The following is a 26,345-nucleotide window of genomic DNA, read 5'->3' as shown; positions in this document are numbered from 1 at the left end:
TATATGCACAGTGGAATACTATTCAGCCCTAAAAAGGAGTGAAGTGCTGATATAGGCTACCAGATGGATGAACCCCAAAACCATCACACTAAGAAGCCAGATACAAAAGGTCACATGTTTTATGCTTTCATTCATATAAAATATCCAGAATAGTTAAATACATAGGAAGCAGACTGGTGGTTGCCAGGGCTGAGGAAGTGGGGAATGGGAAATAACTGCTTAATGAATATGGAGTTTTATTTTGGAGTGATAAAAACGTTTTGAAGTTAGATAGAGGTGGTGGCTGCACAACATAGTGAACGTACTGAATTGTTCACTTTAAAAAATGTTAATTTTATGTTACGTGAATTTCACCTCAATTTTTTAAAAGGGAGGAAGGGAACACACATTAATAATTTCGTAGATATTGTCCTACGTGAAGATAGCACCCAACAGCCTATTTCCCCATGCCTTGACCATAGCAGTTTTTTTTGTTTTTTGGAAACAATCTGAGGTTTATTTGAAGTCGGTTTGTCATTACAAACATTGAGAAAAATACATTTTCAACCTTAATAATAAAACATTAAATTAAATCCATTTCCTTGAGGAACTGCTCATGACAGAAACATTCAGTGTATTAACAAGTTCTAAATATGTATGGTCTCTATTTTGTAATGCCTTATTTCACTGAAATGAGAAGTACGTATCCATGGGTCAGAGGATTTGGATGTTCAATAATTTTATTTTGATATTTTGCTACATTTTCTAGAATTCTTAGAATAAGCATGATTTTTTAAATAATAATGAAAACCATTAACTATTATAAAAAATGTCTCTGAGTGTTTTTCAAATTTTTGACAATTCAGTTTGTCTTTTAGTTTGTTTATTTTCTAGAAATAATTTTGTGGCTGTCACAGACTTGTTTATCAACTATCCTAGGTAGAACAATATGGGAAGTTGATACTCTGAGTCATTTATATCTTACTTACAATAACTTTGGATTTACATGCTACATCTTACCAAGAATTGAAAAGTACATAAAACAGAAGTTCATTATTCCCTTAGAGCTATTTTAGTTTTATATCTTTATTCTATCACTTTATTTTTCCTTTTGAATTTTGCATATAATGTGAATGCCATGGAAATATTTCAGTGTTTAATTGATATATTCACATCAAAATGCATCTTATTTAATTGAAGAAAATTATAAACAACTTTAAAGTGCAAAAATTATTTTAAATCAGCTAATGAGATACAGGATAATCATATTGTAATAATTTTAGGTTTTTAGATGACCATAGCAGTTTTTAATTAGTTTTTCATCTTTAACCTGTAAGTAAAAAGTATGCTAGTTTGATTTCCATTTATCTTAATAGGAGAGGATAACTAACTTTTCCTAGGTTTGAGAGACATTATTTGTATTTCCTTTTCTGTGGATGGTCTCTTTGTATCCTTTGCCCAGTTTTCTGCTGGGCCATTGGTCTTTTTCTTAATTTACAAGAGCTCTTTACATATAAGGGAAATCAGCTCTTTATTTTGAAGTTACTTACAAGTATATTGTTTGTATCCAGTTACAGTTTGCTGCTTATGTTTTGGCTTTGGTTGTGGGTTTTTCCATATAGACTTTTATTTTTAATCTCAATGGATCTGTTGATTTTTTTCTCTTACGGTTTTTGGGTTTGGTGACATACTCAGAAGGACTTCTTCACTCCAAGATTTTACAAATTTCCTCCGTTGTTTCTTCAGTATTTTTATAGTTCATTTAGAAAAAAAAATTTAAATCTTTGACCCACCTGAAAAAAAATGTTCTAATAATTTCAATGGCTGACTCTGTGTTGAGAAACAGCAATAAAGGAGCAACCAACCTGCTCCTGAACACTCTGATTATCCCTGGATCCGTTTGAGAAGCTGTATGTAGCTTTCTCGTCTTTCTGTCTGAAACCAGATATCAGCCATAGATGGAGTCTGGGTACTCTGCTGGCCCTTGGGCTCCTTACCTGCATCCTAGGCTCTGAAGGTGAGCAGGACTAGGCTTCAACCTCAGCCTCCCAGGAGGTTCCCTCCTCTAGTTAAACTATCACTGAGGTGTGAGACACTGATGGAGGTGATAAGGGCCGCTGCCCAGCAGGATTTCTCATCCTTTGACTGTTCCAATGTCTTGAGTAAAGGAAACTAAGGTTCTTGGGGATACTCACTACCACGTGACTTTGTCCAAATCACTTTGGCTCTTGGAACCTCAGATTCTTCAGCTGTAAGGAGACAACACTTACCTTGTAGGGCTGTCATGAGGATTAAATAAATGTGCCCTGCCATAGTTAAGTGTGCAACACCTTAACTCTTAATGGTTCATTCAGATTTTTTTTATTTGTCAAATATTACTGAACACCTACTAATCCTGGGCACTGTTTAAGGTGATGAGGATGCAGCAGGGGCAAAAACTTAACTACTGGTGGTGGAAAGAAAATAAGCAAATAAGCAAGTAAATAAATGTATCAGGTAGTGAGAAAAACAAAGAGAATGATGGAGGGTGGGGTCAACCAGGTAGCAGGGGAGACCTTGAAGTTAAGGTGGTCGTAGTTCATCCAGTGATGGACATTTTTACAGGGAACATAACCTTTTTTATTTTTAGTTTTGTAAAAAAAAAATTTATTGAAGTGTAGTTGATTTACAATGTTAGTTTCAGGTGTACAGCAAAGTGTTCAGTTATACATAAACATACATGTATTTTTTTTCTTTTCAGATTCTTTTCCATTATAACCTTATTATTTTTCACTAATCTGTTTTCTTGGTTAATTCCTGTTTCCAAGAGGTCGAGGTTCTTATGGTTCCATGGAATTGCTAAGTGCTCCTGTGGTGGTAGCCAGGTCTGAGAGCTGATGTAACAGTGGCTCTGTGTTGCTGGCCTCACCTGGGCTGTGGCAGGTCTCAGAGTTGGGGCACTTTCCTATGAACCATTCTCTCAAGGGCAGGCTGCAGGGCCATAAACAGTTTTTGTGTTTCACTGTAAGTGCCTGGGTGACCATGGTGATCCCATTACACAGGCCCAGATCTCAGGGTGTTCACAGGAAGATAAATAAGAAAAGCATTCAATTTTGTGTGTGCTGGACTCTCAGGACACAAGAAGCCCAGGGTCTGGGGCACACAGAGGAGGGCTCAATGCTGCCTAGTTATGGTGAGGTATAGGGACAGGGAGCAGGGAGCTCAAGCTGAGGCCATATACCAGGCAAGAAACTCCATCATCAATTCTCAGCAACCCCAGCCCCAAAGGGTGCCTCCTTTCTAATCTTCCCATCCAAAGTCCCAGGACAGGTTCTGATTAGATGGCCTGGGGTCATGTGCTTATCCTGACTCAATCACAGTAACCTGGATGATACATTATGTTGATTGGCTGGTAACAGCGGGCAGGGGCTGATTCCAGAGAAGTCAAGGCTGCTGGGTGTGGAGCCAGAAGTTGACGAGTTGGGAAGTTCCGCAGGCTCACCAAGCTCTGATCCTCTTTCAACCTCTGGGCCTTTGCACATGCAGTTCCCTAAACTCAGAAAACTTTTCCTTCCACTCTGCCAGGCTTTCCTCCAGGTCTCTACTCAAATTTCACCTCCCCTTAGTGGCCCCTTACTCTCTTCTCTGCACAGGGCACTCACGGCCACAGACACTGTTCATTTGCTGGCTGACTAATAGAAGGTGGTCTGGGCTCCCACTGTTAGGGCAGGGTCTGTGGGTTGGACCGCCTCGTGGTGCCTAGGCCTCGGAGGAAGCCCTAAAGAAACATTTCCAAGGAAAGGGATGCCACACAAACACATGCGCGCCCATCCACACACAGACCCCAGCTTCAAGGCCACAAATGGGCATATGCGCGGATCCCACCCACCTGCAAACCCACCTGACCAGGATTCACAGACGCGCGTGCGCGCGCGCTCACGCATGAACAGAGCCCAGCCACAGAACACTCGGGTCAGGGCGCACAGACACTCGCGCGCGTGCGCCCACGCACGCTCGGCCACACACGGGCCCCGTTCTCCGTCATAAACTAGGCACGCGCAAGCGCGCGGACACGCTGAACAACTCCCAGCCATGGACCCACCCGGAACAAGGGACCCTCTGCGCGCACGCGCAGCCCCTGAATCCCCGCCCCATCCTGACCGGCCTCGCCCGTCGGGGGCGGGGCGCTCTGGGGGCGGGTCCTGCGGCACCGCCCGGGAAGCAGCGCGAGGCTGGGCTGCTGCCGCCACATCCTTCTCCTCCTCCGGGTTTGAGCGAGCCGAGCCGGCCGGGGCCAAGCCGAGGGCTCTGAGGGCGCGAGCAGAGCAGGGCACGGAGCCATGGCGCACCAGACCGGCATCCACGGTGAGGGCGGATGGCGGGCGGGCATGGGACCGAGGGGCTCTGCTCGCGGCTGCGCCCCCTCCCCGGCTCTCGGCTCCTGTTTCCTCCCCGGCACTAGCCTGGGGAAGCTTCCTGTTCTCTTTTGCAACCGCGGGTCGCCTAGGGTGAGCACATCTTGGTGGGGTGCAGACTTACTGTGCACAACTCGGGATGAATGTACATGTATATGCACAGCTGGGGTGGAAATATCTGCGTGCCCATCTGGGGGTGGATTGTGCCTGTGTGTGCCTATATATATACATATATATATATTTGTTCCTTTCTGGGGGTGAGTGTACCCGGATGTGCACATCCGAGGGAGTGTGCACGCATGTGCACTTGTGTGTACAGCCCTGTGTGTACATCTGGATCTGACTGCTTGTGTACGTCTAGGGTCATTCATGCATATGCATAAATGGCTGATTGGACACTGTCGCGTGGGACCATCTTTAGGCATCAGTGTTTCATGACTGTGTGAACATGTCTGTGGGTGTCTGTGCGTGTGTGCACAATATGAGTGCATCTCAGTGTGCATTTGTTACCGTGGATGTTTGTATGGCTTATATGGGTTTGTGTGTGTGTGAGGAGGGGGCCCTGATCTTTGGCTTCTCCCAGGACCCTCATAAACTAGGCTGGGGAAAATCTGGGACAAGGTCCTCTAAGTGGGATGTGGAGAGATGCCAATCTGACCTTGACCTCCGATCTCCCTGCCATTTTCCACTCTGATCTCCTGATGCCCAAGTCAGGGTTGGAAGGTCGCAGCTCCAGGCTGGAGGCAGGCAAGAGGGTCCAGGTAAGGGTTTGTTGGGGAAGGACTTGACTCTAGAGATTCCCGTCCGCCTCCCCCCATCCCCAAGCTTCTCCAGCCCAGAGCATCACCCACCTTGGACCTCTCCGAAGGGTCCGGGGTTTAGGATGGAGAAGAAGCAGTGGCCAGGAGCCAAGTGTCCTGACCCAACCTGGGCCTTAGTGTCCCCCTGTGTCACTGGCCTGGGAGGGCTGCCTGGCCTGTGGGGAAGGCCCAGGCTCCTTGCCCAGATAGCCCAGTGGTTTGGCTATCAGCCACTTCTCTTACCACACCAGGTTCCCCTGCCCAGGGCCATCACCATCGACCAACCTGACCACCTGGATCTCTGCTTGTGGTTGTGGCCGCTTGGTGGCTGGCTCTGAGAGGGTTTCCCTAGCCCCGCCCCACAGGACCAGAAAAGGCAGGGGCCTGGGTCTGGGCCAGCTGCTCTCCAAGAAGAGCTGGAGGGGCAGCTTCATAACTCAGACCCACAGAAGGGAACAGCCCCTCACTGGACCTGCCCCTTCCTTCCCCTTTGCCTGGTCATTGCTGCTGCCTCCAACTGGGAGGGAATCAAAATTAGGGCTCCTCTTCCCCTCTCTGGCCTGACAGTTCCTGTGGCCTGGGCCCTCCCTCACTCCTTCATTTCCCATATGCTGAGATGGGCCTGCCTAGGGGAATCTGGGGGCTGAGCAACCCCTCGACCCTCCTGCCTGGGAGCAGCCCACTCCTTCCCATTTCTGGCCTGGGGAGGTGGCAGGAGAGATCACCCTGGATTCCCAGGTGCCAGCCCTATCCTGGTGTGGCTCTGCTGACCTCAGAGCAGAGCAGGGGAGGGACCTGTAACCTGAGACTTACAGGATGGGGGTAGGGGGAACGTCAGCAGAGGCAGGTGGAGACGGTGGAGGGAGCATGAATCTTTGATGATCAAGGCTCAGGTGTCCCAAGCCTGGCCTCTGGATTATTGATGGTGGCTGAGGAGGCATGGAGGAGGATGTCTCTTCCACTCCTGGGGTGTCACTTTGTGCTGGTAACACTAGAAGGGGCATGTCAGCCTCTCCCTTGGGGGAGGTCTGAGCATGTCGAAGGGGTGGCTCAGCACAGCCTGCCCCACAGTCATCACAGTAATAAAAACAGATCATTGTTATTTGTAAAGGCCCCCATTACGGAGCACTTCTCTTTACTCCACCATGTGTCAAGTATTAGTTCCATGTTAGAGATGAGTTTGAGGTTCAGTGAGGTCAGAGATCATACACAGCTATGGGAAAGGTGGAGCTCCCGAGACCAGGCTCTTCATCAGGGACGTACTTGGGGTCTGTGGAGGGGTATCTCTGTCCTGATTCAATAGGGCTATGTCTCCATGCCATGCTGCTTGGAGCCCCAAGGGCCGACCGGGCTCAGCTGGGACCCTGCGCGCCCAGCGGCCTTGGAGTGTGGTATACAGCCTGTGGTTTCAGGCTCAGGGTCACCCTGCATGAGGGGCACCTGAGGACATGACCAGAGTTTGTTTTCCTAAAGGCCCCCCCGCCCTCAAGATGCCCAGTCTGGGCCCTATAAATATTCTCTGACCTCAGCCCTCCAGCTGTGTTCCTGCAGAATTCTCCTGACCCCTGGGCAACCCCAAGGTCACACTGGCCTGGCTCCGTGTACCCAGAGACCCAAGTAGGGCCCTTCCCAACTGGGACCTTGGTTTCCCCATTTGAACCACCAGTGGATCTGTGACTTCCCATGATTCCCTTGCTCTGACCCTAATCCTCACCTCTGCACTTGAGTCCTTGGTCATTGGCTTTCATCTTCCAGCTCCGTGTCCCAGAGACAGACAGGGCCTATCTTGGAGAGTCGCTGCGAGCCACTCCTTTTCCTGGCTGCCTGAGGGTTGGGGGTTCTTTGCCCCCTGGCAGGGCTGTGCCAGGGCCGGCCTGGCTCCTCAGGGCTTCTCGGTGTTAGGTGGCCTGGCTGGTGGGCTGGGGCTGGGTGTGCATGTGTGTCAGTGTGTACCTCTTATTTCTGTGTATACTTTCTACAGCCTCTTGCTTGCACACATGTTAGCCACGCTCTGCACTTGTCTGTCTGTGAATTTACTAGCACCCTGGGGACGTGTCCTTGTGTGTGTATGTGTTTTCATGTCTAAATGTGTGTGTCCATTTATGCTTGACCAGCTGAATGTGCGTTCATGTATGAGGGTGCTTGTATTTCTTTTCCTCTCTTTGTCACATGTGTGTTATGTGCTGGACTGAGTACGTACCTGTTGGCACATGTAACATGCAATGCGTCTGTGTGTGCGTGAGCGCGTGTGTGCCTGTATGAATGGACATAGTCGTCAGTGCACACTGGGGGCAGTTGTTCATGTATTTCTGGGTGTGTAGATGTGACACTGCCAGGCGCGTCCCGGACCAACTCAGTCTGGGCCTTCTTGGGGGGCAGGGGACAAATGGGGGCCGTTCACTCTGGCTGGCTTGGCCTGTCCCAGAGCCCACCCCATTTTCAAGTGGGCTGTCCCATCCCCGCGTGCCCTGTCACCAGAGCTATCCCAGCCAGCCGGCCACCCGCCTGTCACCTCTGCTGGCTAAATTTGGGAGCTTGTGTTCAGTGGCTGTCTCAGGTTCCTGGTCACATGGGGGGCCATATTTAACCCGGCTCCCAGCTCGGCCACCAGACCCCCGGGACAGAGCAGGTCCTGAGTGTGTCCCTGGCCTCCCTGCTCCCTCCGCCTGCTCATCCCCCACCATGTTTCTTGTTCTCATAGCCACTGAGGAGCTGAAGGAGTTCTTTGCCAAGGCACGGGCTGGCTCTGTGCGGCTCATCAAAGTCATCATTGAGGACGGTGAGTGCCTCCTCCGGGCGAGGGTGAGGGCTGGACCCAGCTGCTTCTCTGGGAGGTGGGGGGACTTTGGCCTCCACCACCCTCAGGACCTCAGTTTCCCCATCTGGGAACAGGAGGTGCCTTGTAGGAGAGCATGGGAGGTGGGCATGCTCATCATGCCTGTTATACAGAGCAGGAGACCAAAACTGGGGCAGAGCGAGGAGAGTCCTGCTCCGGGGGTCCTGCCCAGCCTCCCCAGAGGCTCTGTAGGGTCAGCTGGGCCTAGTTAGGAGGCTGAGCTGGGTCAGGCATGGGTCAGGGGATGAGTAAGGCCTAGCATTGCCCCACGTGGCTAGTGCCACTCACCTCCCTCTGTGGTCGGCAGGCTTGACCTGGCCTGGCTGCTGGCTGGGGGTGGTCCTGAGAAGTGGGGCCTGTACCCTTGGGGAGTGGCCTCACAGTGGGGAGAAGGGACATATGTCGGTCTCTCTGAGAGCAGGACCAAGGGATTCCAGGTTTGGTTGGACCTTGACCTGGTCCCTGGGGACCTGGGACTTACACAGTGGGAGGTTTTGGGGGGTACAGGGGTTGGGGAGCAGATGAGCTTGAGCTGAGGCCTGAAGTGGGATTTGAGGAGGCAGAGGGTTAGACTGAGGCTTCTGGGGGCTGAGAGTGGAGGACTCCTCCCCCTTTCCTCCATGCTGAGAGGCTCTCCCTGGAGGTGAGGGGTATAGACTCCAGGACTGTGGGTGGGCTAGGCCCCCCCATGAATCCTTCCAGACCTTCTTGGTAGCCATGCAGTGGTGGGCCCTTTGCAGGGCTCCCTGAATGGGTCTGGCGCCCAACTGACTTTTCTCACACTGATTTGGAGCGTAGAGGGATGTGCCCAGACCCAGAGTTCTCCCCAGGCTTTAGTGCCAGAGCTGTGCTGGGCTTTGTCCAGGGTCTCCAGATTCAGATACCCTCAGAGGCTGGGTCAGGGTCATGGGCTAGGTCAGGAGTGAAGGCATCCTGGGGTGGCAGCCACTGCAACCCCGTCATCCCCACAAAGAGATAGACTCATGGACCCCAGTACTTGGCCTTCCCTGCTGTCTCCCAGACAGGATGTCCCTGTGAATGTTTGGCAGGGCAAGTCTGTAGGGGAGCCATTGTCTCCACCCTTCATTGTGAGGAGAGTCCTGCTCCGGGGGCACCCGGGAGTACCCAGGAGGGTCCAGGCCCCCTGACAGGCAGCCACTGCCTATCTCCAGCTGAGTGTAGCTCGAGTTCCTGATTTTTCTAGAGAAGCTATAAATTCCATTTCTTATGTAAAACTTCCCGGTTTGAAAATGTTGGCAACAAATTAAACAACTTTGGCTGTCCTGTTGGGCCCCACTCAGCTGGTTTTCAACCTTGATCCCATCTGAGTTCTGGGAGGGTAGGTGAGGAGAGGGGAGAGCTGGGTGCTGGGCCTGGCTTGTTGGGGCTCCCTGACAGCTGGGCCCCTTGGACAGGTGCTGGGACCTCCTGGCCAGGTAATGATTGTCTCCTTGCCCCAGTTCTTCCTCCAGCCTGGGCTGGTGTTTGGTGCCCCCACTAAGGCCCAAAGGCCTAAGGGCTGATAGGTCAAGTATATGTCCAGCCTCGATACTCCTTCAGCCACTCTGCACCAGCCAGAGAGGCTGCAAGGCTGGTCGGCCCCAGGCATTAAGAGATTGGCTGCTTTTGATTTGTTTCTTCTGTGGAAGGGGACTCCCCAGCTGCTGGGTGGCAGCAGGGAACCTGTTTATACTGCGTCTGGTAGAAGCCCCTGTCTTCCTCTTTCCCACATGCCTTTGTTCCTGCAGATTCCTGTGGCCTGACGCTGTGACCCCACTTCTCACATTATATTCATTCTGAGGAGGGGGTGCTAGGGGGTTCTACTGGAGCCCCAGGCTGAGGGGGAAGGCAGCAGGAGGTGGCGTGGTGGGGTTGGGCCGGAGGGGTGAGGTCTGAGTGTCTGGGTGTTCCTGAGGGGCTGCCTTGTTGGTGGCCATGGGCACACGGCTGCGTGTCTTCATGTGGTTGTCCACGTTGGGTCATTCGTGGGCATATTCTCAGGGCCATTTCTATGCACATGCGTGTGCATGTGTGGAGGGAGCAACCTCTGGCTGGCAGCTTTGTTGCCCTCATTCATTCATTCACTCATGTGTTGATTCAGTCTCACAGACATCCTTCAGAGACTTGGGGACTCTCGGGGCAGGTGGGGTGGGCAACCAGCAGGTCTGAGCCACAGCCAGAGGCTGAGGCCCACAGTCAGAGGCAGGTATGGGACATGGCTACTCCTTGGCTCACCTGGCCTCTGCCCCCAGAGCAGCTCGTGCTGGGTGCCTCTCGAGAGCTGGTGGGCTGCTGGGACCAGGACTATGACAGGGCCGTGCTGCCGCTGCTGGATGCCCAGCAGCCCTGCTACCTGCTCTACCGCCTGGACACGCAGAACGCCCAGGGCTTCGAGTGGCTCTTCCTCGCCTGGTCACCTGATAACTCCCCCGTGAGTCCTAGGGACCCCTGCCCAGCCCAAAGATCGGAGGAGGGGAAGCTGGGTCTGAACAAGATAACACAGCCCTGCCCTGGGGAGTCTGAGGAGGGAGACATCAGATCCTGCTCCAGAGAGTATGAGGGAGGTACAGGACCCTGTGCCTGGAGCCTGGGGTCTCCGGGAGCCTTCCCAGCAAGGTCAGCCTGGCTCTGGGAGGCAGAGGTTGGGATGGGCAAGGGCTCCCCCTACTGTCCAAGCCACCCCTACTGCATCCTCACCTCCGTGCTGTGCCCTCTGCTGGGTACATAGACACAATGTGGTGACCAGGCCCCAGGCTGAGGCTCCTGCCTTCCCGGAACAGGCATCTGTGTCTAGAGGGTTCTCATGGCTTGGCCCTGCCCTTCAGGTGCGACTGAAGATGCTATATGCAGCCACACGGGCCACAGTGAAGAAGGAATTTGGGGGCGGTCACATCAAGGATGAGCTCTTCGGGACTGTGAAGGTAGCTCCCTGAGGCCAGGATCCACCAGGCTGGGGTCACAAGCCCACAGGGAGCGGGACGCTATGCAGAGTCACAGAGCAAGTGGACGCCGGGCTTTGGGATGAGTAGGGAGGGCTGAGAGAGCCTGGGGGCTGCCAGCTGGGGTGCTTAGTGGGCTTCTGGCAGTCCACCCCAAGGTTCTCATTTATGCCTCTGCATCCCCGGCCAGGACGACCTCTCCTTTGCTGGCTATCAGAAACACCTGTCATCCTGTGCGGCACCTGCCCCACTGACCTCAGCTGAGAGAGAGCTTCAGCAGATCCGTATTAACGAGGTGGGCACACTGGGCAGGGTGGGCAGAGTCCTGACCTGAGGCCCCCGAGGTCATGTGAGGCCCAGCTGGCTGAGCCTGTGCTCCCCAGGCAGGGTACATCCTGGTTTGGGCAGGTGAGGGCCTCGCTCACTGTTTACCTTTTCCCCAGGTGAAGACTGAGATCAGTGTGGAGAGCAAACACCAGACCCTGCAGGGCCTGGCTTTTCCTCTGCAGCCTCAGGCCCAGCGGGCACTTCAGCAGCTCAGACAGAAGGCGATCAACTACATCCAGCTGGTGGGTGCCCATTCCCTACCCAGACGCACATATGAGACATGCTGCGCCCCCACCATTCCCGCCCACATGTATGCATGTGCAACACCCCCAGCCTGTTTATTTCAGCTCATCCATGTACTTGCGGGAACGTGGATGCTGCCTCCCATCCCTGCAGTTCTTGTTTAGGGGGCAGCCACCATAAAAAATGGATGCACTCTGTTCCCCTTCCCTGCCCAGCCCCACTCACTGGCAGGGACTCCTGGGAAACACGGGGGAGGGTCCCGCATTCCTCCCTCCCCACTGCATACACACATCGCCTCTGTGTTCAGCCCTCAGCCCCTTCCTGTCCTAAATTCCCTCTACAGCCCCCTGACCACCCCCTTTCCCCAGGCATGGTCCCTTTGCCCCTGTGGGAGGCCCACCCAGCTGTGGGCCAATGCTGCTCCCTTTCAAGCAGAGTGGCTCCTCCCTTCTAAGGCGTGTCTTCCCAGAGGCCTCCCAGGGTGATGTTTCCCTGAGATTGAGACCCTCCCCACTGTCCTATTCACCACCCTTGGTGAGACCCTCCTCTAGCAGAGCTTTCAAAGGGGCAGAGTTAGGGCTGGGCCCAGGAGTGACCTCTTCAGAGGCACTCCCTTGGTGAGATGGCTTCTGGGGAGGGGCGTCCTGGGAGAGATAAAAGCAGGTTCCTACCTTAGGGAATTCTTGCTGGAGAGGGGGGCCTAGGCCCTCCCCCGAGCAGTGCCCTCCCATCTCCCCCTGCCCCTCTGCAGAAGCTGGACCTGGAGCGGGAGACCATCGAGCTGGTACACACGGAGCCCACGGATGTGGCCCAGCTGCCCTCTCGGGTGCCCCGAGATGCTGCCCGCTACCACTTCTTCCTCTACAAGCACACCCACGAGGGTGACCCCCTGGAGTCTGTGGGTGAGTGGCCATAGCAGGGCCCCCATGCCTGTGGTGGGCAGGAGTAGCTCTGGTCTCAGTTGGGTGGGTCTCCCATAGCGGCCTAGGGGCAGCAGGAGGCCCTGCCTGCTCGGCTCACCTCCCGGTCCCCCACAGTGTTCATCTATTCCATGCCGGGCTACAAGTGCAGCATCAAGGAGCGCATGCTCTACTCCAGCTGCAAGAGCCGCCTCCTTGACTCCGTGGAGCAGGACTTCCAGCTGGAGATTGCCAAGAAGGTGGGCGCCCCTTCCCCAGGGCCTCGCCTCCCGGGGCCCTGCCACCCCACCCTCTACATGGAGCATACAGGTCCCAAGACAGAGGCTGAGCAGGGGTTGTTGCCCTGAAGGGTGGATGGGGCCACTGAGGCCCAAGGGATAACGTGCGTCGCCCAAGGCTGCCCAGCTGGTTGGTGGCATGGACAGGCCCCAGCTTTGACACCCGTGTCTCTCCTTTCCTTGGGTCTGGAAGGCAGGGGGTGACCAAGGCATGCAGGGCAGCAGGCCCCAGGCTCTTTGCTCCTGGAGGTGGTGTTTTAGGAGGGGATCTGGGAGGACACTGCAGAGCTGGAATGTGAGAGATCAAGGGGGTGCCTCAGGAGTGGAGGTGACCAAGGGTGGTGTGTTTTGGCGTCCTTCCACCCTTGGAGTGACCTCTGCCTTGCCCCACACAGATTGAGATTGGTGATGGGGCGGAGCTGACGGCTGAGTTCCTCTACGATGAGGTGCACCCCAAGCAACATGCCTTCAAGCAGGCCTTTGCCAAGCCCAAGGGCCCTGGGGGCAAGCGGGGCCACAAGCGCCTCATCCGTGGCCCCGGCGAGAATGGGGACGACAGCTAGGTGGCGGGACCTGAGCCCTGCTGGCCTGTGGACTATGGGGCCTCACCTAGACTCCCCACCCCTACCCACTCCATGACCACCTCCCTCCTTCCCAGCCTGGGCTCTAGGGTGGGGCTTGCCTCCTGTGGGGCAGGAGTGCTGGTGACTGAACACTCTTAAATCTTCCAAGGGCCACTGGGCTGGCATTTTGTGACCCTCCCACACTGCTGTCCCTGCCTCTCATCCAGGTGCCCAGGGCATCGGGAGACCCTGCCCAGCTGGCTCAAGGAACTGGGTGGGGGCCTGACATGAACCTGGCACCTGGGGGAACTGAGACTGGTGTCCCAGCACAGCCCAGAAGCCTTTGGCCACAATGGGACTGGGGCAGGGGGTCACTGCAGGATGAGATGGTTGAATGCTGTATTTTTTAAAGAATAAAATATTTTTAAATCAACAGCTGAGTCTAGCCCTGAGGGACTGGCACGGCGGGTAGGGAGGACCTGGGCATAGAACTGCCCCATCCCGACTCAGAAGAGGCCGGTTGGCCTGCTCGGTGGAGCCCCGGCCCAGCTGGCTGCAGGCGTGTGGGAGAGCCTGTGTCCGTGTGTACCAGGGCACAGCCGTGGAGAGGCCCCCTTGCTGATGGGAGTCCGTCCAAGAGGCAGGCACACCTCTGCCCTGATATGGGGGATCTGGGTTGGGTTCATTTTCTGTGTCTGCTGTAACAAAGTACCACAAACTTAGTGGTTTAAAACTGCGTACATTTATTCTCTTACAGTTCTCGTAAGTCTGAAATGAGTTGACAGGGCTGACATTGAGGTGTCTACAGGGCTGGTTCACAGGGAATCTGTTTCCTTGCCTTTTCCAGCTTCTAGAGGCTGCTTGCATTCCTTGGCTTATGGCCCCTCCCTCCATTTTCAGTGCCAGAGGCATGGCATCTTCTGATTCTGCTTCCTTCTGCTTCCCTGGTCACATGGCCTTCGGTGGTCAAATCTCCTCTCAGGGACTCTTGTGATTGTTTTCACCCCTTCCCGCCACTCCCCACCCCCATACTCCAGAGCTCCCATCTCAAGATCTTTAACTTCCTCCCACCTCCAAAGTCCCTTTTATCATAAGGGAACGTACTGAGAGGTTCTGCGGAGTAGGACGTAGACCTCCTTGGGGGCCTGCCACACTGGGTGAGCTCTGCCCACTAGGTTTCCTGGCTGCTATGGGGCTAAATCATGGTGGGTGTTTCTGTGGACTTTGGGATCTTGGTATCTCCAGCCTGTGTGTACATGTGCAGACTTCTCTTCAGTTCATTGGCCCTCTCCTGGGTACCTGCATTCCTATCCCAAAGGGCCTGGGTCCTTGGTCCCACGGACTCCTAGAGAATCTACCTCGGGCTTAGGGTCCAGCAGGAGCCAGAACTTCATTCTAGCCTCTGAGAAGTGGGTGGAAGGCCCCTTCTATCCCAGATGGGAGGTGTGCAGGGGTGGGGCGGTATGGGGTCCCTGATGGAGTTGGCTCCTGGATGGGCACTGTCCTTTCTTTTGAGAATACATCTTGGCCTGGGGCTCAGGGCAGTGTCCCATCCCTGGGGCCTCCCTCAGCCCTTGCTAAAGCCCTAGAATTGAAGGGAGAAGAGCTGGAACCCCAGCCAGGACTCAGAGAAGGAGGTCTGTCCTTTCTAACACTGGTTCCCAGGTGGAGAAGAAGACAGTGCCATCACCTTTATGCTGCTAAACCACCTGGGCCTGTGCACTAGCTGGATGCCCAGCAGTTTGGAGCCTACGTGCCATGACACCCACCCAGAGGTGGGCACGGAGAAGTAGGGTGGCAGATGTCCAGCCCTGCCTCCCCCCAGCAGAAGCTCTATTTGTTCATTCATTCATTCAACCATCACTCAGACACTCTCTGTACCTGCCCAGAGCTAAGTACTGGAGACCCATGGATGCAGCAAATATTGAGCACCTACTATGTGCTGGGTACTGTGCTGGGCACTGGGGACACATCAAGAAGCTGAGATTCCAGCAGAAGAATAAGACAATATCCAAGAAACCATGAAAAATCAGTGACATAGTGTGTTACCAGGTAACACTGTTACGACAAAGAAGAGTAGATAAAAGAGCTCAGGAGTACCTGATCCGGGTTAGGGGTTTATGAGGAGGCCAGGGAAGGCCTCATTGAGACAGTGACGTGTGAGCAGAGATGTAAAGGAGGTGATGGAGGGGGCCATGTGAGTAGCTGGGAAAAGAGCTTCCAGGCAAAGGGTATGTTCAAAGGCCCTGGGGTGGGAGAGTACATGAGTGTGTTCAAGTGACAGCAAGGAGGCCAGTGTGGCTGGAGACTGGTCAGGGAGGCAATGGCAGGGCAGATCCCAAAGGATCTTGCTGGCTATTATGTAGACTGTGGCTTTGACTCCAGAAAGGGCCATAGAGGGCTCTGAGCAGAGGAGGGACCTAATGTGACATAGGGGCTGAATGAGAATAGGCTGTGGGGTTTGAGAGTAGAAGCAGGACCCCCCACAGGGAGGTGACCATGGCACTTGTGTGGGTGAGAGGTGGTGGCAGCTCACACCAGGTTGGTGGATGTGAAAGTGGTGGACAACAGGCAGATTCTGAAGGCAGAGCCAGCAGGACTAGCTGAGGGTCCCGGGTCAACTTGAGGTTTGGGCCTGAGTGATCTGTTTCTATCACCTGGGTCAGAAGGAGCATGGGAAGAGCCAGGAGGTCCCAGCTGGCCCAGCTGTGGGGTTTGTTCTCTGATGTGCACTGGGAAGGCAGAGGAGGCCCCGCTCCTAGAGGAAATGGCAACTGCGGTGGGGCAGGGTGAGCCTGGGTGAGACTAATGCTGCCCCCACCCCCACCCCGGACGCTAGGCCCTGTGTGGCACGCAGAGCTCCGGGGATGGGGTGCTAGGGGCAGGAAAGGGCAGTGCTGGAGCCACTGGCCTGAGAGGGCTGCCTAGGGGCAGGGGCTCCGAGGGCAGAGTCACATGGGTGAAAGTTTCCTCTTGGGTCGGGACGGCCCTGGCATGGGTGTCAGCCTGCCCACCTAGCTCTGCCCCTAATTCCAGTCTCTCACCGACCTCAGCCTGGGCTCTGGGCCGTCATTTCTCCCCAGACTTCCCAGAGGACAGGTGTGAGGCCCACACGTGATGCGGCAGATTGTTAGGACAGGCCGTGGGCTGTGGTCGTTGGCGGGAATGGAAAGAGGAAGGGGTGAAGGGGCCGTCAGCCATCTGACTATGCAAATGGCCTCAGACTCTCTGTGTCCCCCACCCCCGAGCCCTGCCATGGGCATAGCGGGGAAGGAAGGGGACTATTAGGTTGCTGTGAAATTCTCACTTCCTGTTCTCTGAGCCGGCACCACAGGAAGGTGCTGTGAGCACGAAGCGTCTTTCCCCGCAGCTGCTGCCGAGTCTGCACGCCAGACCCTCCGGAGAAGCCCCCGCTCCCTGTCATGGTAGGAGCCCTCAGCCACCCGGGAAGGGGACAGTGGGAGGTGGCAAGGAGAAAGGTGGCTTGGTGGCTGCAGGCAGTCGTAAAAGGGGCTGTCATCCAGGTGGCCCTGGGACATCCACTGAACCCTGAAGACATCAGAGCAGAACACTTCCTTAAGCTGTGAGACCCAAACCCATTGCTTGGGTGAGGAGGCTGGGCCCTGTCTGCCAGTTGCCACCCAGCCACCCCTCTATTCCATTCTGACCCATGGCAGATTGTGTGCTTGGGCTGGGGGAGGTGGGCAGAGGGGAAGGTTGCTGGGCATTGCCTGCCCTGGCCAGGGCCCTGGGGAGTAGCCAGCCTGAACCCCAGCAGGAGACCCTCCTTCCCACCTGGGTCTTGGCCAAAGGGAGAGGGAGGGGTTAAGGGGAGTCTGGTAGAGAGCAGAGAGGGCTTTTCAGGGAGGCTGGATGGGAGGGGAGGTACCTGCCTTGCGCAGGAGGAAAGAGAAATGGCCTCTGTGGAACAGAAGTGGAGAGTAGGGGAGAGCATGCGGGGCTGTGGACCACCTGCCTGACTCTCCTGTCCAGCTGGGGTTTCGTTATGAGTGGAAAGCTCTAGATCATGAGTCTGGACTCTGGGTCTCGGAACCAGCTCTGACTCCCCAACTCTGAGTTGACAGCTGGGTCTCAGACCTACGTCCAAGTTCTCCACAGGCCTTGAAGCTGGGATGGGCACCGGGCAGAGAAACAGGAACCTCCCTGGAGGGCTGGGAGGGAGAGGGTTGGCAGCCCTGCTGGGATACCCAGGAAGTGGGGTGGGCGAAGGTGGAGCTGGGGCCGTGCACTCACATGGTGCCCAACCCCACCCCCCAGACCCCAGGCCGCGGCACCCTGCACCCCCTTTCTCTCCTGGTGCAGACGGCGGCACTGGCTGCAGCCCTGGCCCAGGGCACCCTGCCTGCCTTCCTTCCCTGTGAGCTCCAGCCCCACGGCCTGGTGAACTGTAACTGGCTGTTCCTGAAGTCTGTGCCCCGCTTCTCGGCGGCGGCGCCCCGGGCCAACATCACCAGCCTCTCCTTGCTCTCCAATCGCATCCACCACCTGCACAACTCCGACTTTGCCCACCTGTCCAGCCTGCGGAGTCTCAACCTCAAGTGGAACTGCCCGCCGGCTGGCCTCAGCCCCATGCACTTCCCCTGCCACATGACCATCGAACCCAACACCTTCCTGGCCGTGCCTACCCTGGAGGAGCTGAACCTGAGCTACAACAGCATCACGACCGTGCCCGCCCTGCCCAGTTCCCTCGTGTCCCTGTCGCTGAGCCGCACTAGTATCCTGGTGCTGGACCCCACCCACCTCGCCAGCCTGCATGCCCTGCGCTTCCTCTACATGGATGGCAACTGCTACTACAAGAACCCCTGCCCGCGGGCGCTGGAGGTGGCCCCGGGCGCCCTCCTGGGCCTGGGCAACCTCACACACTTGTCACTCAAGTACAACAACCTAACGGAAGTGCCCCGCCGCCTGCCCCCAAGCCTGGAATCCCTGCTGTTGTCCTACAACCACATTGTCACCCTGGCACCCGAGGACCTGGCCAATCTGACTGCCCTGCGTGTGCTTGACGTGGGTGGGAACTGCCGACGCTGTGACCACGCCCGCAACCCCTGCATAGAGTGCCCCAAGGGCTTCCCCAAGCTGCACCCCGACACCTTCAGCCACCTGAGCCGCCTCGAAGGCTTGGTGTTGAAGGACAGTTCTCTCTACAGACTGGACACCAGATGGTTCCGTGGCCTAGGCAGCCTCCGAGTTTTGGACTTGAGTGAGAACTTCCTCTACACTTGCATCACCAAAACCACGGCCTTCCAGGGCCTGGCCCGGCTGACCAAGCTCAACCTGTCCTTCAATTACCACAAGAAGGTGTCATTTGCCCACCTGCACCTGGCATCCTCCTTCAGGGGCCTGCTGTCCCTGAAGGAGCTGGACATGCACGGCATCTTCTTCCGCTCACTCAGTGAGACCACGCTCCAGCCGCTGGCCCACCTGCCCAAGCTCCAGACTCTGCACCTGCAGATGAACTTCATCAACCAGGCCCAGCTCAGCATCTTTGAGGCCTTCCCTGGCCTGCTTTACGTGGACCTGTCAGACAACCGCATCAGCGGAGCTATGAGGCCAGCGGCCACCACAGGCAAGGCAGATGGCCGAGGGAAGCTCCGGCTGCCGACCAGGAACCTCGCTCAAGGCCCACTGAACACCCTCGGCTCAGAGGACTTCATGCCAAACTGCAAGCCCTTCAGCTTCACCTTGGACCTCTCGCGGAACAACCTGGTGACAGTCCAGCCAGAGATGTTTGCCCATCTCTCGCGCCTCCAGTGCCTGCGCCTGAGCCACAACAGCATCTCCCAGGCGGTCAATGGCTCCCAGTTTGTGCCACTGACTAGCCTGCGGGTGCTGGACCTGTCCCACAACAAGTTGGACCTGTACCACGGGCGCTCGTTCACAGAGCTGCCGCGGCTGGAGGCGCTGGACCTCAGCTACAACAGCCAGCCCTTCAGCATGCAGGGCGTGGGCCACAACCTCAGCTTTGTGGCCCAGCTGCCTGCCCTGCGCTACCTCAGCCTAGCGCATAACGGCATCCATAGCCGCGTGTCCCAGCAGCTCTGCAGCGCCTCAGTGCGGGCGCTGGACTTTAGCGGCAATGCCCTGAGCCAGATGTGGGCTGAGGGAGACCTCTATCTGCACTTCTTCCAAGGCCTGAGAAGCCTGGTCCTGCTGGACCTGTCCCAGAACCACCTGCACACCCTCCTGCCACGCAACCTGGACAACCTCCCCAAGAGCCTGCGGCTGCTGCGTCTCCGTGATAATAAGCTGGCCTTCTTCAACTGGAGCAGCCTGGCCCTCCTACCTGAGCTGGAAGCTCTGGACTTGGCAGGAAACCAGCTGAAGGCCCTGAGCAATGGCAGCCTGCCATCTAGCACCCAGCTCCGGAGGCTGGACCTTAGCGGCAACAGCATCAGCTTTGTGGCCCCTGGCTTCTTTGCTCTGGCCAAGGTGCTGCAGGAGCTCAACCTCAGCGCCAATGCTCTCAGGACGGTGGAACCCTCCTGGTTTGGCTCCCTAGTGGGCACCCTGAAAATTCTCGATGTGAGCGCCAACCCTCTGCACTGCGCCTGTGGGGCAGTCTTCGTGGACTTCCTGCTGGAGGTGCAGGCTGCTGTGCCTGGTCTGCCCAGCCGCGTCAAGTGTGGCAGTCCCGGCCAGCTCCAGGGCCGCAGCATCTTCGCACAGGACCTGCGCCTCTGTCTGGACGAGGCCCTCTCCTGGGGCTGTTTTGGCCTCTCGCTGCTGACCGTGGCTCTGGGCCTGGCTGTGCCCATGCTGTACCACCTCTGTGGCTGGGACCTCTGGTATTGCTTCCACCTGTGTCTGGCCTGGCTGCCCCGGCGGGGACAGCGGCGGGGTGCAGATACCCTGCTCTATGATGCCTTTGTGGTCTTCGACAAGGCGCAGAGCGCAGTGGCCGATTGGGTGTACAACGAGCTGCGAGTGCAGCTGGAGGAGCGCCGTGGGCGCCGGGCGCTCCGCCTGTGCCTGGAGGAGCGTGACTGGTTACCTGGCAAGACGCTCTTTGAGAACCTGTGGGCCTCCATCTACAGCAGCCGCAAGACCCTGTTTGTGCTGGCCCACACGGATCGGGTCAGTGGCCTCTTGCGTGCCAGCTTCCTGCTGGCCCAGCAGCGCCTGCTGGAGGACCGCAAGGACGTTGTGGTGCTGGTGATCCTGCGCCCCGACGCCTACCGCTCCCGCTATGTGCGGCTGCGCCAGCACCTCTGCCGCCAGAGTGTCCTCCTCTGGCCCCAGCAGCCCAGTGGCCAGGGCAGCTTCTGGGCCCAGCTGGGCATGGCCCTGACCAGGGACAACCGCCACTTCTATAACCAGAACTTCTGCCGGGGCCCCACGACCGCTGGATAACACAGGGGGCAGCCCAGCACGCCCCATCCCCTTTGACCTTGCCTCTCTGCCTGGGATGCCCCAGCCTGCCTTGCTCTGCAACACTGCTGCTCTGCCCCCACCTCCCGCCCCTCTGGCATATAGCAGGTGCACAATAAATGCTATCAGAGGGCCAAACAGCTAACCCTCAGTTCACTGGAGGTGTGAGTGGGAGGAAAGAAGGGAGAATTCTCTAGGTCTTCCTAAAATGAAGCAGGTCAAGAGGTGATTTGGGGATCATTGCTATGGAGAAAAGGGGAGGGCCCATGGGGAACAGGTCTGCAGGGGAGGGAAGCTGCCAAGGGCAGTTGTGTTCATAGGTATCTTTTCAGGAGAGTCTGAGGAAGGTCACTGAATGTGGTGTTGGTTCTGCCCAGAGAGCAGGCTGGGTCTCCTACTCCTTTCCACCTCTCCCCGCAAATGCGCAGTCCCACTGAGCTCAGCACTTCTCTGTTGTAAGTGGTCTTAGGATCTGTCTCCCTCACCTGCTAATGCAGGACTGAAGATGCTTTACGGGCGAAGAATCTGTAGAGGGGGCACCCTCCCTCCCTTCTCCACCCCCAGCTTCATTTCTGACTGCTGCCAAATTCCTGAGAGGTGGCAGGCTGGTGGAAGGTTCATTCCAAAGTAAATGGAGAAGAGGGTAGATGGAGGTTCATGTGGTAGAATGCATGCTTAGCATGCACAAGGTCCTGGGTTCAATCCCCAGTACATCCTCCAAATATAAATAAATAAACCTAATTACCTTCCCTTCATTAAAAAAAAAAACAACGAAGTAGGTGGGGAAGATTTCCTGCAAATTCAGAGGGACAATTCCGCCCTCTGGTGGTCATGCCTGTGCTGCACCTAGGAGATTGGCCAGGTTGGGGAGAGGATACAGCCTGCGGGTATATCCTGACACAGCAAGCTGAGAGCCACGGAAAATTCTAGAGTGAACTCACAATCCATCCTTTTCTGTTTCCACCTAGAGTGCATGCTGGGTCTCTCTGTTCTGACATCAAAGGGATACCTAGATGAGCTGCTACCTGGCTGCAAAGTGGCCACAGCTGATTGCACCTAAGTGTAGGCTGCAGCTGCACCTGACCTGGTTGGAGTGTGTGTGTGTTTCTAGGTTTGATGGTAGATTTAGTGTAGATTTCAAGATACTGGAGCCTTGATGACCAGTGTTTGGGGACAGCCTGTTCAAGTTCTCCACAATTGTGTGGTGAGTTGTCGGTCACGTCAGGCTTAGAGCCCTTGAGGTGCTTTGCACAGGCTGGCTGCCTCACTTCCCATCCCCACAACTAAACCTGCCCTTTGAGGAGCAAAGGAGACGCATTAGCCTGACAGTCAGAGCTGGGGCCTGGAGCAGCAGGAGGGTAGGGTCAGCTTCACGGCCCAGGCCAGTTTGTGGCAGCTTGGCTGTTAGGAGCCTCTGGGCTGGAAGGCTGGATTTGACTGCATACTTGGCTAATCCTGCAGCCTGATTGTGGGCAGCCCTGGTCAGGGCGGGGGCTGCTTTTACCCTCTCTGCAGGCCACATCTGAGGCCTCCTTCCCCTGACTGGGTTTAAGGGCTCCTGCAGGGGGGTTAGCATCCCCTGTTATCTGCCTGCCTGAAAGAAAGACAGAGGAAGATCTTTGACCCACTGATCAGAAGATCCGAAGCCCCATGAGGGCTCTGATCTGATCTGACTGAAGGTATAGTAAGGCCCCATGCACTTCTTTAACCAAAGCCTATGCCTGGAGAGAAATGAAAACAAGAACCATCCTTCCCCCAGGCTGGAGTCTTGGGGGAGGCTCCAGCTGAGGCTCAGCGTCTGTTCCAGCCACATCCAGGAGCAGGAGCAGGAGCAGGAGCAGGAGCAGGAGGCAGTGTCCTGTCCCAGGCACCACATTTTGCATGTGGGAAGCACAATTTGCCCATCTCAGACCAAATCTGCCCTCGGGTAGCACCCAGCTAGAACTTCCACATGCACACCCACTCACTCGTGCTCACAGTCCTGCTTTTTTGGGGGGCTGTGGATTCAGAAGAGGAACATTTTGGAGATGAAGCGTGGGGGCTACAGTAGGAGGACTGTTGGGCTCCACTTAAGTGAGTCTAGGGGTTCGTGACACTTGGTTTGGCTTGTAGGGAAAAGCTACGGGGTCAGGGGGCAGAACCACAATCCCAGGCCCTGTGGGGAGTGCTAGGAGCTAGGCTCAGGTGGGGCTGGGTGGGAGGCGGTGTGGTCAGAAAGGGTGCTTGTGGCTGGCTCCAGGCCCTCTCCTCCACACTGCCAGACACCCTTGACTGTGAATACTGCCTGCAGCACGGCCCTGCAAGGCCGGAGAGGAGCTGGGACTCAGGTCAGATTATTGGGGATGGTCATCAGCTCTGCCATTTGGGTTATCCTGGGCAGGTGCCCTCTCCTGTGAAAACTTAGTTTGCTCATCTGCAAATAGGGATGGCCAGAGTTACTCTGTAGGCTATTAGAAGGATTTGTGGCAATGTGTGTGAAGCCTGGGAAACCTAGTGGGTCCTCGGTCATCATTATTAGGTAAGGGATTTATGCTGAGGACAACCAGCTGATGGGGCTTCGAGACTGATCCTATTGAGCCAGTGATCCCGCTCAGAGCACTGAACAGAGTTCAGAGGCACATGAGGCTGTGAACAGGACTGGGGCACCTGTGGACCCTGGTGTGGCCTCCGGGTGCCTTTTTTGCTGTAGGAGAGCAGCGAGTACTAGACAAGTAGAGTTCTGGGCACAAGACTTAGGGAAAGTTATAGGAAGAAATATAAATGTAAAGAAATTCTACCTGCTAAGAGCTTAAGCTACGGCTCTCCCTTTCCCCTCTAGGACACTTTATTTAATGCTCTTGGCTTCTAAGTATTCTCAGGAAAACTTCTATGACATCGTACATTTTCACACTTGAATCCTTATTAGAAGCCAAGCTTCTCATTTTTCAGCGGTTCATAAAGCCCATCCACTTCCTGCAGAACATTCCATCATCCTTTGTTCTCACAACCCCTCAGCGGCAGTGAATAGTCGAGCTAATGACCTGGTTGACCCAGCTGGCTGTGAGTCTTAATAAGAAGAAAGGTGGGTCTTGCTAAACGTCTTATTAAGAAGGAAGGTGGGTCTCGCTAAGTGTTCGGAGAGAAACATGACCCAAGGTAGAGGGGGAAATCGCACTGGGCGGAAAGGAGGTGGAGGGAGTTCTAGGCGTGGGAATGTGCGGGACAATGGAAAGGCCCTGAAAGCTCTCAGGAGAGAACAGAGCTGGGAAAGCTGAGCGAGGCTCATTTCCTCACCAGAAAGGAACTGCGTGGTGGTTCCAAGGGGACGTGACTTCCACCATGCCCAGCGGCCTGCCTGGATGTGTGGTTTTATCTGATGGGACCAGGACTCAGCCAGCTATCTCAGTGCCTGGCCCGATAAGGGTGCATGTACCCACCCCCAGTCTCTTGGGCAGGGGCCCCAGCACAGCTCTGTCCAGAGAGGAGAGAGCACACTGCCCCCTCTAAGCTAAGAGGGCAGCAAAGCCAGAAGTTTATCTGTCCTCTCGCTGCTTGGTTGTTCTTGAGCACATCTATTTTTTCTGGTAAAAGAGCCTTGGGTGTTATCCTTGGTCCCTCTTACGGGCTGAATGTTGGTGTCCCCCATCAGTTGAAGCCCTAACCCCAAGGTGCTGGCACTTAGAGTTGGGGCCTTTGGGAGGTAGATTGAAATGAGGTCATGAGGTGAGCCCCTTATGGTGGGCTTAGTGGTCTGAGAAGAGGAAGAGAGAGCTCTCTCCATGTGCACATACCGAGAAGGGGTCACGTGCATTCATAGTGAGAAGGCAGCTGGCTGCAAGCCAGGAAGAGGGCTCTCATCAGGAACCCAATCTGCCAGCACCTTGACCTGAGACTTCCAGCCTCCAGAACAGTGAGAAATCAGTGTCTGTTGTTCCAGCCCCACGTCTGGGGTGTTGAGTTACAGCAGCCAGAGCTGAGACAGTCCCCCTTTGTTCATTCAACATGTTTGCTTAGTTCTTATGGTGTGGCAGGTCCTGTGCCTGGCGTTGGGGACACGGAAGTAAGGAGAAAAGGAAATGAGCCACAAGGGAAAAGCCATTGTGAAGTGCAGCCTGGTGGGAGGCCAAGCGATGGTGACAACACAGGAGGGGCTGCCTTAGACCGGGGCTCAGGGAAGGTCTCCTCGGGGACCCTTGTCCTGCATGAAGACAGGAAGCCCCACCAGGATCCCGGAAAGAGAAATCCAGGAAAAAACAATGGCTGACACCAAGGCCTAGAAGCTGGGGAGACCCTCCTTGGGTATTTGAGGCCCAGGAGTATGTGGCCACACATGAGGCCGAGTGAGGTGATAAGGGTGGGATGGGCTCCGGACCCCAGAGAATGTTGTCAGCCCGTGTGACAATCTAGAATCTAACAAGTGCAAGGGGAGGGTATAGCTCATATGGTAGAGTGTATGCTTAGCATGCACGAGATCCTGGGTTCAATCCCCAGTATCTCCGTTTAAAAAAAAAGAAGAAATTAAACAAGTAAATGAACCTAATTACCTCCCTACTCCCCCCCCATCAAAAAAAAAACCTAAAAAAAAAAAAAGGAAAAGGTAATAGAATTTAACCAGTGCAGTTCGAAGACCTGGAAACGTTTTCTGCAGGGGAGTGGCACGATGTGATTTGTACTTTTAAAGCTCTCTCAGGCTGCTGTGCGGGGCTGAGGCTGGGGCAGATGCCAGGATGGTGGTGGCCTGCCCGCAGTGGTAGCAGCGGAGGTGACAGGAAGGGGCCTGGCATGAGACGTAGCTTTAAGGAACTGACAGGACTTGCTAAATCTCGCGTGGGGAGGCCGGGTGACGCGGTGGGTGATGGGAAGACGGGAGGGGCGGGCAGGCCCGGGGCGCCCTCAGGACCCGCCTGGCTCAGGTGCGTGTTTGTGGGCGGCCGGCGACAACGTGCTGCTGGAACCGAAGACCAAGGCTGGGGGAGATCCTGTGCGCGGAGGGGAAGCGTTAAGTGCAACTAGAGATGAAGCCAGTGGGCGCTCCACGTTCTAGGAAGCCCCGGCTCAGGAAGGGGGAGGAAAATAGTCAGGAGAGGCTGGTGGCATGGAAACTGAGAGAAAGCCGTAGAGAGGCTGAGGGCAACCATCTCAGATACCACTGGGAGATCCAGTAAAGGAACTCAGAACCGGCCCCTGGCAAGACAGAGAAAAGCGTGGCGAGAAGGAGCGGCCTCGGCAAGGACGCAGGTGGGGAGGGCTGAGCAGAAAAGGGGCGGGACAGGGGGATGCGGCAGCTCCTGGCCTTAGAGGAGGGTAGAGACTGAGGGGGAGCTTGTTTATTTTTAGGATGGGCCAGCGCATGCCGCAGGCCAACGGGGAGAAATCCAGCACAGAGAAGACAAGAAACGGTTGCAGGAATGTACGAGAAGTGACAGGACCCAGAACACGGTGGCAGCAGTCTGGCAGGAGTTGGGGTAAGGAGCACGACCCTCCGACCCTCCGCTGTTCTGGGAGGGTCGAGTTACAGACAAGCCTGATTGGGACCCACCAACCGGGAAGTATAGGGGGAAGTATGGGGTTGGGGCAGTGGCTGAGAGGGAGGGCGGGAGGGAGGCGGCCACAGCAGGACCACCGCGCAGCACCCACTGCCCGAGTCAGGTTGGAGGGGAGACAGTGAAACAGCTGCTGCTCTGGGGTGACCGGGCTA

At 55.6% G+C, this 26,345-nt stretch overlaps 1 protein-coding gene across 2 annotated transcripts; it reads left to right on the top strand.

Annotated features, from left to right (window-relative positions):
* The first annotated feature begins 4,155 nt into the window (after positions 1–4,155).
* LOC102531316 (twinfilin-2) lies at positions 4,156–20,767 on the top strand. 2 transcript variants are annotated; one of them, XM_031686480.2, is made up of 10 exons: positions 4,158–4,323; positions 7,875–7,952; positions 10,262–10,440; positions 10,835–10,930; positions 11,139–11,243; positions 11,392–11,517; positions 12,270–12,420; positions 12,556–12,677; positions 14,101–14,107; positions 17,565–20,767. In XM_031686480.2, the coding sequence occupies exons 1-10, from the start codon at positions 4,299–4,301 to the stop codon at positions 20,648–20,650; spliced, it is 3,975 nt and encodes a 1,324-aa protein (XP_031542340.2). In that variant the 5' UTR covers positions 4,158–4,298; the 3' UTR covers positions 20,651–20,767. The 2 variants fall into 2 exon arrangements, with proteins under 2 accessions (XP_006196441.1, XP_031542340.2); XM_006196379.3 differs by lacking the exons at positions 14,101–14,107; positions 17,565–20,767 and adding an exon at positions 13,112–13,712 and having other exon boundaries at positions 4,156–4,323.
* Positions 20,768–26,345: the final 5,578 nt, after the last annotated feature.

Source organism: Vicugna pacos, chromosome 17 (assembly GCF_048564905.1).
Source record: "Vicugna pacos chromosome 17, VicPac4, whole genome shotgun sequence".
Lineage (NCBI taxonomy): Eukaryota > Metazoa > Chordata > Mammalia > Artiodactyla > Camelidae > Vicugna > Vicugna pacos.
This window is presented reverse-complemented; position numbering and strand designations above follow the sequence as displayed.